We start from the raw sequence: 13,871 nt of genomic DNA on the forward strand, positions 1-13,871 counted from the left end.
CGCCCTACGTCCGGCTCGTCCGTGCGTCGACCACGCCCCCTTGCGTTATGACGTCACGCCCTTCTGTTGGAGTCACAGAGCAGGTGGCCAGTGGGGTGGAGATGGTGCTTCAACCCTGTACTTTGGACAAAGCCTGGGGGGGGTTGGGGGTTTCATCTATGGGACTTAACAGAAGCAAATCCATGTCAGGTAAAAAGCTAATTTTAAGCTTCCACCCTTAGGTTTCCTGTGAAGACCCCCTCCCTCTTCCTCAGACTGTAATCAATCAATCAATCATATTTATTGAGCGCTTACTATGTGCAGAGCGCTGTACTAAGCGCTTGGGAAGTACAAATTGGCAACATCTAGAGACAGTCCCTACCCAACAGTGGGCTCACAGGCTAAAAGGGGGAGACAGAGAACCAAACCAAACCTACTAACAAAATAAAATAAATAGAATAGAATAGATATGTACAAGTAAAATAAATAAATAAATAGAGTAATAAATATGTACAAACATATATACAGGTGCTGTGGGGAAGGGAAGGAGGTAAGATGGGGGGGATGGAGAGGGGGGCGAGGGGGAGAGGAAGGAAGGGGCTCAGTCTGGGAAGGCCTCCTGGAGGCCAATCGTATTTATTGAGCGCTTACTGTGTGCAGAGCACTGGACTAAGCGCTTGGGAAGTCCAAGTTGGCAATCAATCAATCATATTTATTGAGCGCTTACTGTGTGCAGAGCACTCTACTAAGCGCTTGGGAAGTCCAAGTTGGCAACATCTAGAGACAGTCCCTACCCAACAGTGGGCTCACAGTCTAAAAGGGGGAGACAGAGAACAAAACCAAACATACTAACAAAATAGAATAGATATGTACAAGTCAAATAAATAAATAGAGTAATAAATATGTACAAACATATATACAGGTGCACCTGGAACCACCCAGAGCACAGTTCTGGTAAAAACGATTACCAGAACAATTGTTCCGAGATAAATCACTTCAAAATCACTGTAAGCTCCTTGTGGGCAGGGGTCATCATCATCAATCGTATTTATGGAGCGCTTACTGTGTGCAGAGCACTGTACTAAGCGCTTGGGAAGTACAAATTGGCAACATATACAGTCCCGACCCAACAGTGAGCTCACAGTCTGGCCTGCCAACACTCTTGTGTCGGATTCTCATTCATTCAATCGTATTTAGTGAGCGCTTACTGTGTGCAGAGCACTGTACTCAGCGCTTGGTAAGTACAAGTTGGCGACATATAGGGACGGTCCCTCCCCAACAGCAGGCTCACAGTCTAGAAGGGGGAGACGGACAACAAAACAAAACATGTGGACAGGTGTCAAGTCATCAGAATAAATAGAAATAAAGCTAGATGCACATCATTAACAAAATAAATAGAATAGTAAATGTGCACAAGTAAAATAGAGTAATAAATCGGTTCTCCCAGATGCTTAGTACAGGGCCCTATAGGTGGGAAGGACTCAATATCATTGATTGATTGATTATTTTGGGTGACTCCCCTTAATCAATCAATCAGTGACGGTTAGACTGTGAGCCCACTTTTTAGACTGTGAGCCCACTGTTGGGTAGGGACTGTCTCTATATGTTGCCAACTTGTACTTCCCAAGCGCTTAGTACAGTGCTCCGCACACAGTAAGCACTCAATAAATATGATTGATTGATTGATTGAGCACTTACCATGCGCGGAGCACTGTAATAAGCACTTGGGAGAGCCCAACAGAATTAGTAGGCACGTTCCCTGCCCCTAAAGAGCTTACAAATTGGAGTGAGCGCCTTAGAGCTGAAGTCACCGACCTCAGGGAGTCTGAGGCCAGCAGGGTCAATCAATCAATCAATCGTATTTATTGAGCGCTTACTGTGTGCAGAGCACTGTACTAAGCGCTTGGGAAGTACAAGTTGGCAACATACAGAGACAGTCCCTACCCAACAGTGGGGTCCTCTCCCCTCTGGCTCAAACCTGAGAGATTGTGAGATTGTTGTGGGCAGAGAACGTGTCTACCGACTCTGTTGATAATAATAATAATTATGGTATTTGTTGATTGATTGATTGATGTGAGCGGGAGGAACCCAGCGCCAGGACCCACGTTATAGACTGTGAGCCCACTGTAGGGTAGGGGCCGTCTCTATCTGTTGCCGGACTGTACTTTCCAAGCGCTTGCACCCAGTAAGCGCTCAGTAAATACGATTGAATGAATGGAAGTTGAAGCCTGACCACCTTGCCCTTTAATCAGTGTCTGTGGGTCTCATGGCGCTTTTAGACTGTGAGCCCACTGTTGGGTAGGGGCTGTCTCTATATGTTGCCAACTCGTACTTCCCAAGTGCTTAGTACAGTGCTCTGCACACAGTAAGCGCTCAATAAATACGATTGATTGATTTATCTTTAGGCCAGAAAGCAGCGTAAGGATTGGGAGTTAGAGCTTCCTAGAGAACAGGGAACATGTCTACCAACTCTGTTATATTGTAGTCTCCCAAGTGCTTTGTACAGTGTTCTGCACCCAGTAAGTGCTCAATAACTATGATTGGTTGTTTGAAATAATAATATTGATGGTGTTTGTTAAGCACTTACTATGTGCGAAGCATGGAGGGGATACAAGGTGATCAGGTTGTCCCACGTGGGGCTCACAGTCCTAATCCCCATTTTGCCGATGAGGTAACTGAGGCACAGAGAAGTGAAGTGACTTGCCCAAAGTCACACAGCTGACAGGTGGCGGAGCTGGGATTAGAACCCGTGACCTCTGACTCCCGAGCCCTTGCTCTTTCCACTGAGCCACGCTGCTAAACTAGTTAATACTGTATAATATTTGTACGTATTACGTGATGCCTTTCAATAGAGGATCTTGAACCACTTGAACTGGCAGTTGTAGGCATTGTCCTCATTTTACGGATGAGGATACTTATGTGTCCTTTCAGTCTTAGTTGTAATTTAGTAGCAGGAATGGGAAATGAATTCAGAGGTCTCAATTCCCTACCGTAGACTTTGTCAATCAACTGATACATTTGCAGATAGGAGAAAGAAGGAAAAGGGATATGTATATGAGATTATACTTACGGACTGAGCATGAAAGACACGTACAAAAAGGCCATGGGAGGGGTTTTTTATGGTATTTGTGAAACACTTTGTGTCTAGCACTGTTGTACACACTGGGATACATACAAAATAGGTTAGACATAGTCCCTGCCCCACATAGGGCCACAGATCATCATCAATCGTATTTATTAAGCGCTTACTATGTGCAGAGCACTGTACTAAGCGCTTGGGAAGTACAAATTGGCAACAGATTAAACTGGAGGGAGGAGGATTTGATCCCCATTTCACAGATGAGGTAATTGAGGGACAAAGAAGTTAAGTGACTTGCCTGAGGTCACGTAGCAGATAGGTGGTGGGCAGGGAACATGTCTAATACGTTCTATTATGTCAGGATTAGAACTCAGGTCCCCTGACTCCCAAGCCGGTGCTCTTCCCACTAAACCAGGCTGCTTCCCCAGAAGTGGCAGTGAGATCTGGGTAGATTAGAAATCAATTGGAGTAATCAGGGAAAGCCTCCTGAAGTAGGTGTGATTTCAGCATGGATTTGAAGATGGGGTCTGCTGGATTTCAAGAGGCAGGGAGTTCCAGCCAGTGGGAAAGATGTGAGCCCCAGTTGGTGGTAAAGATGAGAAAGAGGCCCAGGGAGGAGATTAGTTGGAGAGGAATAAAGATTGTGAGCTCAGGTGTGATGGGAGGAGAGAGTGGAGAGAAAGCTCTGATTGAATTACTTTAAAGCCAACGCTCGGAAGTTTCTGCTTTATTTTTTTTATAACAGCATTTGTTAAGCGCTTACTACGTGCAAAGCACTGTTCTAAGCGCTGGGGGGATACAAGGTGATCAGGTTGTCCCACGTGAGGCTCACAGTCTTAATCCCCGTTTTACAGAGGGGTAAATCTGAATCTGCTTTATTCAGAGGGGAATGAGTAGCCATTGGAGGCTTTTGAGGGGTGGGGAAATGTGCGTGATCTAGTGAACAGAGCAAGGGCCTGGGCATCAGAAGGACTTTCATTCATTCAATCATCAATCAATCAATCAATCATATTTATTGAGCGTTTACTGTGTGCAGAGCACTGTACTAAGTGCTTGGGAAGTACAGGTTGGCGACATATAGAGACGGTCCCTACCCAACAGTGGGCTCACAGTCTAGAAGGGGGAGACAGAGAACAAAACCAAACATATTAACAAAATAAAATAAATAGAATAGATATGTACAAGTAAAATAATATGTACAAACATATATACAGGTGCTGTGGGGAAAGGAAGGAGGGGAGATGGGGGGATGGAGAGGGGGAGAGGAATATGAATATGAATATTCATTAAATATGAATAAATAATCATATTTATTGAACGCTTACCATGTGCAGAGCACTGTACTAAGCACTTGGGAAGTACAAGTCGGCAACATATAGAGACGGTCCCTACCCAACAACGGGCTCACATTCTAGAAGGACTTCATCATCATCAATCGTATTTATCGAGCGCTTACTATGTGCAGAGCACTGTACTAAGCGCTTGGGAAGTACAAATTGGCAACATATAGAGACAGTCCCTACCCAACAGTGGGCTCACAGTCTAAAAGGGGAAGACAGAGAACAAAACCAAACATACTAACAAGAAATAAATAGAATAGATATATACAAGTAAAATAAATAAATAAATAGAGTAATAAATATGTACAAACATATATACATATATACTTGTGTTCTATCCTGGCTCCGCCACTTGTCTGCTGTGTGACCCTAGGCAAGTCACTTCATTTTTCTTTGCCTCAGTTACCTCATCCGTAAAGTGGGGATTAAGAGCACGAGCCCCATCTGGGACCGGGACTCTGTCCAACCCAATTTGCTTGTATCCACCCCAGTACTTAGTACAGTGCCTGATTCGTAGTAAATGCTTAATAAATATCATTATTATTCTTATTATGAAGAAAGACATTTTGGAAAAATGAGCAAGACAACAGAAAGATGTGGACTGAAGAGGGGAGAGGCCGGAGGGTTGGGAATCGGTAAAGAGGTCGATGCAAATCAGTAATCAAGTCGGGATACGACATGCGCCTGGCCCAACGGGGTGGCCGTTTGGATGGGGAGGAAGGAGCCGATTCTGGAAAGGTTGTGGGGGGAAAACCCAGCTGGATTTGGCAACGGACAATATGGGAGTTGAAAGAGAGGGAGTGTTGCTTAATTCATTCATCCATTCAATCAATCGTATTTATTGAGCGCTTACTGTGTGCAGAGCACTGTACTAAGCGCTTAATGGGTAGAGCACGGTCCTAGGAGTTAGGACCTAGTTTCTGATCCCAACTATGCCTCTTACTTGCAGTATGAACTTGAGCAAGTCGCTTCATTTCTCTGTGCCTCAATACCTCATCTGAAAAATGGGGATTGAGACTGTGAGCCCTATTTGGAACAGGGACCGTGTCCAACCTGATTGCCTTATAACTACCCCAGATCTTAGTCATTAATGAATTAATAATGGCATTGCCTTGCACATAGTGAGCGCTTAAAGGATTCCAGAAAAAAAGGGAGTCAAGCCGTAATATTCAGTCGAATTTACTGAGCGCTTAGCTTAATTTCTCTGTGCCTCAATACGTCATCTGAAAAATGGGGATTGAGACTGTGAGCCCTATTTGGAACAGGGACCGTGTCCAACCTGATTACCTTATAACTACCCCAGATCTTAGTCATTAATGAATTAATAATGGCATTGCCTTGCACATAGTGAGCGCTTAAAAAAATTCCAGAAAAAAAAAGGGAGTCAAGCTGTAATATTCAGTCGAATTTACTGAGCGCTTAGCTTAATTTCTCTGTGCCTCAATACCTCATCTGAAAAATGGGGATTGAGACTGTGAGCCCTATTTGGAACAGGGACCGTGTCCAACCTGATTGCCTTATAACTACCCCAGGTCTTAGTCATTAATGAATTAATAATGGCATTGCCTTGCACATAGTGAGCGCTTAAAAAAATTCCAGAAAAAAAAAGGGAGTCAAGCTGTAATATTCAGTCGAATTTACTGAGCGCTTAGCTTAATTTCTCAGTGCCTCAATACGTCATCTGAAAAATGGGGATTGAGACTGTGAGCCCTATTTGGAACAGGGACCGTGTCCAACCTGATTGCCTTATAACTACCCCAGATCTTAGTCATTAATGAATTAATAATGGCATTGCCTTGCACATAGTGAGCGCTTGAAAAATTCCAGAAAAAAAAGGGAGTCAAGCCGTAATATTCAGTCGAATTTACTGAGCGCTTAGCTTAATTTCTCTGTGCCTCAATACGTCATCTGAAAAATGGGGATTGAGACTGTGAGCCCTATTTGGAACAGGGACCGTGTCCAAACTGATTACCTTATAACTACCCCAGATCTTAGTCATTAATGAATTAATAATGGCATTGGCTTGCACATAGTGAGCGCTTAAAAAAATTCCAGAAAAAAAAGGGAGTCAAGCTGTAATATTCAGTTGTATTTACTGAGCGCTTAGCTTAATTTCTCTGTGCCTCAATATGTCATCTGAAAAATGGGGATTGAGACTGTGAGCCCTATTTGGAACAGGAACCGTGTCCAACCTGATTGCCTTATAACTACCCCAGATCTTAGTCATTAATGAATTAATAATGGCATTGCCTTGCACATAGTGAGCGCTTAAAAAATTCCAGAAAAAAAAAGGGAGTCAAGCCGTAATATTCAGTCGAATTTACTGAGCGCTTAGCTTAATTTCTCTGTGCCTCAATATGTCATCTGAAAAATGGGGATTGAGACTGTGAGCCCTGTTTGGAACAGAGACCGTGTCCAACCTGATTTCCTTATAACTACCCCAGATCTTAGTCATTAATTAATTAATAATGGCATTGCCTTGCACATAGTGAGCGCTTAAAAAATTCCAGTAAAAAAGGGAGTCAAGCCGTAATATTCAGTCGAATTTACTGAGCGCTTAGCTTAATTTCTCTGTGCCTCAATATGTCATCTGAAAAATGGGGATTGAGACTGTGAGCCCTATTTGGAACAGGAACCGTGTCCAACCTGATTTCCTTATAACTACCCCAGATCTTAGTCATTAATTAATTAATAATGGCATTGCCTTGCACATAGTGAGCGCTTAAAAAAATTCCGGAAAAAAAGGGAGTCAAGCCGTAATATTCAGTCATATTTACTGAGCACTTACCGTGTGCAGAGCACTGTACTAAGCGCTTGCCAACTTGTACTTCCCAAGCGCTTAGTACAGTGCTCTGCACACAGTAAGCGCTCAATAAATACAATGGATTGATTGATTGATTTTGGGCTCCTGTTCTCTCAGCTCAACTCTTCCTGTCCTTCTGTATTTTTAGGGGAGCCTGAATCAACTGTGTGCAAGGTGCCAAGTCAGGCATGACTTGAATCTGAAGTCCCTTGTGGGGCGAGGGGGTGTAGTAATAACAAAAATGAGGTATACTGTGTGACAAGAACTGTCCTAAATGCCGGGACAGATACAAGATCATCAGATCCCACATAGGGCTCACAGTCTTAAGTAGGAGGGAGAACAGGGATTGAATCCCCATTTTTCAAATCAGGGAACTGAGGCACAGAGAAGTAGAGAAGCAGCGTGGCTCAGTGGAAAAAGCCTTGGAGTCAGAGGTCCTGGGTTCACATCCCGGCTCCGCCAGCTGTCAGCTGCGTGACTGTGGGCAAGTCACTTCACTTCTCTGGGCCTCAGTGGCCTCATCTGTAAAATGGGGATTAAAACTGTGAGACCCCGTGGGACAACCCGATCACCTTGTAACCTCCCCAGCGCTTAGAACAGTGCTTTGTGCATAGTAAGCGCTTAATAGATGCCATCATTATTATTATTACTATATAGAGACGGTCCCTACCCAACAATGGGCTCGCGGCCTAGAAGGGGGAGACAGACAACAAAACAAATCATGTAGACAGGTGTCAAAATCTTTCTCCAGGGCTCCGAAGCCCTGCTTATTGGCTCATCTCCGTGGCTCAGTGGAAAGAGCCCGGGCTCGGGAGTCAGAGGTCATGGGTTTGAATCCCTGCTCCGCCAATTGTCAGCTGGGTGACTTTGGGCAAGTTACTTCACTTCCCTGGGCCTCAGTTCCCTCATCTGTAAAATGGGGATGAAGACTGTGAGCCCCCCGTGGGACAACCTGATCACCTTGTATCCTTCTCAGCGCTTAGAACAGTGCTTTACGCATAGTAAGCATGTAACAAATGCCATTATTATTATTATTACTACGTGCAAAGCACTGTTCTAAGACACATGGCAGAGCTAGGTTTAGAACTCAGGTCCTCTGACTCCCAAGCCTGTGCATTTTCCACTGGGCCACACTGCCTGTCTCCCCCTCTGGACTGTCATTATGGGCGGGGAATGTGTCTGCTAATTCTGTCGTATTCTCCCAAGTGCTTAGTACAGTCCTCTGCACATAGCACTCAATACCTTCTAGACTGTGAGCCCACTGTTGGGTAGGAACCGTCTCTATACGTTGCCAACTTGTACTTCCCAAGTGCTTAGTACAGTGCATACAGTAAGCGTTCAGTAAATACAATTGAATGAATGACATACAAACCACTGTTGGGTAAGGACCATCTCTATATGTTGCCGACTTGTTCTTCCCAAGTGCTTAGTACAGTGCTCCGCACACAGTAAGCGCTCAATAAATACAATTGAATGAATGAAGTACAAGTCGGCAACATATAGAGACGGCCCCTACCCAACAACAGGCAACATATTGGCCACCTGAGGCTAAGGATGGACTTTCCTGCATGTCAACTGTTGCTGAGCCTTTCTGTTGCCTACCCGTCTATTCCAGGTGAATTTCAAAATACAGTTCCCAGCAGCACTTCCAAGGCTAAGGAAAAACAGCAGGGGCTTGTCTCCCAGGAGTCTACCCACAGCGCTTCAACCATTCCGGACTCTTCTGTTCTCAAAAAGAAAAGAAAATCTTCACGAAGCACAGTCGAAGACCAACCAGGAAAAAGCACAGGTAGGGCCTAAACCAGGGGAGAAAAATCTTCTCACTTTCTGGCTCAATTCCAATATGTGATGTGGCGGAGTAATCAACGGTGAGTCTTCTTCATCCGTGGGGTGAGGATCTTTGCTAGAAAACCTCTTGCACATTTTGTCCATGAACATACCTTTGCTAGTACCTTGTCATTTAGGTGAGCACTGCTCAGCCATCAGTGGTTAAGAAGGAAAAGATATTTTCTACAGAGAAAAAATATATATATAATATACAGAGAGGATATTTGGAGCAACTTAAGCCTCAACTCATGTAATAATAATAATAATAATAATGACATTTATTAAGTGCTTACTATGTGCAAAGCAATGTTCTAAGCGCTGGGGAAGTTACAAGGTGATCAGGTTGTCCCACAGGGGGCTCACAGTCTTAATCCCCATCATCATCATCAATCGTATTTATTGAGCGCTTACTATGTGCAGAGCACTGTACCAAGCGCTTGGGAAGCACAAATTGGCAACACAAAGAGACAGTCCCTACCCAACAGTGGGCTCACAGTCTAAAAGGGCGAGACAGAGAACAAAACCAAACATACTAACAAAATAAAATAAATAGAATAGATATGTACAAGTAGAATAAATAGAGTAATAAATATGTACAAACATATATACATATATACAGGTGCTGTGGGGAAGGGAAGGAGGTAGGACGGGGGGGATGGAGAGGGGGACGAGGGGGAGGCAAGAACCATAGTAAGAACCATAGTAAGAACTAGCAAGAACCACAGTAAATATCTTTAATTTGGACAGCACTATGAGGGAACTGAGGCCCAGAGAAGTGAAGTGACTTGCCCAAAGTCACCCAGCTGACAAGTGGCGGAGCCGGGATTTGAACCCATGACCTCAGACTCCAGAGCCCAGGCTCTTTCCACTGAGCCACACTCTTGTTGGGGCTGGCCTGTCCTCTGAGATCATTCAAAGGAAATGCCATTTGGTCTCTTAATAAGTACCTCTGTATTCATTTTAAAAAATAAAATCTTGAGGGAAGAGACCCTTTGAGAGGACAGCAACTCCATGTAAACTGAGAGGATACAGGAAATGGATAAATATTGAGGGTTAGAGGCTTCTACAGTCAGATCCATTTGCCAGAGCAACAGTTAGTGCTGAAGAAAGGCCACCTCCTCCAGGAGGCCTTCCCAGACTGAGCCCCCTCCTTCCTCTCCCCCTCCTGCCTAGCATCCTTCCCCTCCCCACAGCACCTGTATAAATGTATATATGTTTGTACATATTTATTTATTACCCTATTTATTTATTTTATTTGTACATATTTATTCTATTTATTTTATTTTGCTAATAATATGTTTTGTTTTGTTCTGTCTCCCCCTTCTAGACTGTGAGCCCACTGTTGGGTAGGGACCGTCTCTGTATGTTGTCAACGTGTACTTCCCAAGCGCTTCGTACAGTGCTCTGCACATAGTAAGCGCTCAATAAATACGATTGATGATGATGATGATATATGTTTGTACATATTTATTTATTACCCTATTTATTTATTTTATTTGTACATATTTATTCTATTTATTTTATTTTGTTAATAATATGTTTTGTTTTGTTCTGTCTCCCCCTTCTAGACTGTGAGCCCACTGTTGGGTAGGGACCGTCTCTGTATGTTGTCAACGTGTACTTCCCAAGCGCTTAGTACAGTGCTCTGCACACAGTAAGCGCTCAGTAAATACGATTGAATGAATGAATGAATGAAGAGGTGTACCCTGTTAAGAAGTTTTGAGGAGACAAATTTAAAGGGAAACATAACAGAGGTTTATGTGGGGAGGAGGAACAACAGAAAAAGGAAACAAAGAATTACTCACCTTTTTAAGGAGTTTCTTTAAACCTTCAAAGTGAGATAGCTTCTGCCAGAGCCTAGCTGATTTTGGCTGTGAAAGGGAGGGGAAGCAGCGTGGCTCAGTGGAAAGAGCACGGGCTTTGGAGTCAGAGGTCGTGGGTTCAAATCCCGGCTCCGCCACTTGTCAGCTGTGTGACTTTGGCCAAGTCACTTCACTTCTCTGGGCCTCAGTTCCCTCATCTGTAAAATGGGGGCGAAGACTGCGAGCCCCTCGTGGGACAACCTGATTACCTTGTATCTACCCCAGCGCTTGGAACAGTGCTCTGCACATAGTAAGCGCTTAACAGATACCAACATTATTATTATTATAAGAAAGCATGAAGTTTGAGGAAAGGGGGAGGAAGTAATTTACAAAGTTGTGAGAGAGCCGTCCAGTTGCTAATATTCTGGGCTCTTCACCTAAGCCTCTCGAGCTAGCCAAGAGTCCTATGGTTTTCTGCCCAGTTCCTCTAGAGTTTCTCCTCCCCCTCTGGCTACAGTCCTGGAGCATTGGGCCCATGGATTCCCCAAGTAGCTCAGCAGACGCAGCCTCAGAAGGAGCCAAAAGAAAACAGGTGAGGAGGAAGAGAATCCAGGCAATATTGGTGTTTACGGCCAGGGAGACGAGGGCACCTTGGAGGGAGCGTTGTGGGCTGAGGGAACCAAGAATAAAAGCCAGATTGTGAGTTAGAAGGCAGCAGGATACACCTAAAGCCACTCCTCTCCCACACAAGATTACTAAAACCTTATATTGAAATTTTAGAAAATCCTGAAAAGTCTGACAACATCCTAACCCCCTATTTTCCCTGGTCTTAATTAGGCCAATAAAAAATGATGTGCTAAGTCCTGGAGCTTTGCAGACTCCCAGGAGGTTTAATTCTAGATCAACTTCTCCTGTACCTTCTTGGAACTATTTATATGTAGTCATGCTTGTCTTGGCCCTGAACTCTGTGCCTGTATCCAAGAGTCCTTAGCTAACTAGAGCCAACATAGTTGGCTTCACTGAGTTGAACTTCATCCTCTTTTCTTCATTGAGGAAAAGATCATGTGGGATTTCTGGACTATTCCTTCCTTCCTTCCTTCATTCAATCGTATTTATTGAGCGCTTACTGTGTGCAGAGCACTGTACTAACTCTTTTATTTGTACATATTTATTTATTTTATTTTGTTAATATGTTTTGTTGTCTGTCTCCCCCTTCTAGACTGTGAGCCCGCTGTTGGGTAGGGACCGTCACTATATGTTGCCGACTTGGACTTCCCAAGCGCTTAGTCCAGTGCTCTGCACACAGTAAGCACTCAATAAATACGATTGATTGATTGATTGATGTGCAGAGGGAGGGCATTCCAGGCCCGGGGGAGGACGTGGGCCAGGGGTCGACGGCAGGACAGGCGAGAACGAGGCCCGGTGAGGAGATTAGCGGCAGAGGAGTGGAGGGTGCGGGCTGGGCTGGAGAAGGAGAGAAGGGAGGTGAGGTAGGAGGGGGCAAGGTGATGGACAGCCTTGAAGCTGAGGATGAGGAGTTTTTGCCCGATGGCACTACCTCACATTTGAATTGATGAGTCCGTTTGGAAAGTCCAGGGGTGTTATCTGATTGATTTCTGGGTGCCCTGTTTCTTTGGCTTTGACCCACTCCCCTCCAACCTTTATAGTGCCACAGGACTAGAAGTTATTTGTAGTGCTGACTGGCATTTTCGAGGTAATTCATCTGATTTTCTTCCTAGAGTTCCTGCCCACAGGTTCAAAGGAAAAGAGGAAAAAACAGCTCGTTCCTAAAATCATCGTCACTCCAGCTTCAAGTGATGAGTATTCTTCTTCAGATTTAGAAGAAAAGGAGCAAAGAACCATCAGGGATCAAACTGATTATGGTCCGTACTACCGACACAGGAATCCAAGCACAGTAGAGGCCTATAAAGTTCATTCCCATGACAAATGAATTCCAGCAACAGCAGCAGCAGCTGGGAGGGAGTGAGGGCATCTCCATTTTATCGTGACGAGTACCAAAGGACTGAAATCTGAAGTGACCTCAGAGACAAAGAGCCGACACCACTATTAGAAGCTGCAGACTTGCACCTTTTAAAATAAACTGGGCTCAGGCCCAATGAACCATTTTGGTTTCCTTTCCCCAGGTCCACGAGATACATGGAGGAGTGAAATTGGCAGTTGCTTAGAAAGACAGCTAAGCAGCATGTTTTTATCCAAATGCATTTTGAATATCTTTGGAGATGCCAAGTCAATAATAGGTAGATCGACAGACCTTCCAAAATCAGATGAAAAACAGTTGGTTCTTTGCTGTCCAGAACTTCGGTCAAATTTGACGTTCTGCCAGTAGATAGTGATACATTTTTGGAGATGAAATATCTGATGTACAGTCCAGTCATTGCCAAATTCCATCCTTCATCATTTCCCCCATCAAAATCAATCAGTTGGTGATCTCAATTAGCAAAAGACTCTCATTGTGGTTGAAGTTAGGGCAAAGGTTAGGGCTCTAGACTGTGAGCCAGTTGTTGGGTAGGGACCGTCTCTATATGTTGCCAACTTGTACTTTCCAAACGCTTAGTACAGTGCTCAGCACACAGGAAGCGCTCAATAAATACAATTGAATGAATGAATAAGGGTTAGGAAGAAGGCATGGAAGTTACAGAAAGAGCTGCCGATGATCAGTTTTTGTTGAAGTTTGGACCGTTGGCAACTTAATATTAGACTGGTTGGGAGTTAATTTAATAATAATAATAATTGTGGTATTTGTTAAGCATTTAGTATGTGCCAGGCACTGTGCTAAGCACTGGGGTGAATACAAGCAAATCGGATTGGACAGAGTCCCAGTCCCACGTGGGGCTCACAGTCTCAATCCCCACTTTACAGATGAGGTAACTGAGGCACAGAGAAGGAACGTGACTTGCCCGAGGTCACAGAGCAGACAAGTGGGGGAGTCAGGATTAGAACCCGTGACCTTCTGACTCTCAGGCCCATGCTCGATCCACGGTGCCAATATATTTTTAGGGTTTTGGTTTCTAAAGATTTGC

General features: G+C 44.3%; 1 protein-coding gene across 1 annotated transcript; it reads left to right on the forward strand.

Annotated features, from left to right (window-relative positions):
- The first annotated feature begins 77 nt into the window (after positions 1 to 77).
- On the forward strand, positions 78 to 12,951 carry SPATA33 (spermatogenesis associated 33). Its single transcript, XM_038754699.1, has 3 exons — positions 78 to 189; positions 8,817 to 8,990; positions 12,570 to 12,951. The coding sequence occupies exons 1-3, from the start codon at positions 102 to 104 to the stop codon at positions 12,779 to 12,781; spliced, it is 474 nt and encodes a 157-aa protein (XP_038610627.1). The 5' UTR covers positions 78 to 101; the 3' UTR covers positions 12,782 to 12,951.
- Positions 12,952 to 13,871: the final 920 nt, after the last annotated feature.

This window comes from Tachyglossus aculeatus, chromosome 11 (genome assembly GCF_015852505.1).
Source record: "Tachyglossus aculeatus isolate mTacAcu1 chromosome 11, mTacAcu1.pri, whole genome shotgun sequence".
In the NCBI taxonomy this organism is placed as follows: Eukaryota; Metazoa; Chordata; class Mammalia; order Monotremata; family Tachyglossidae; genus Tachyglossus; species Tachyglossus aculeatus.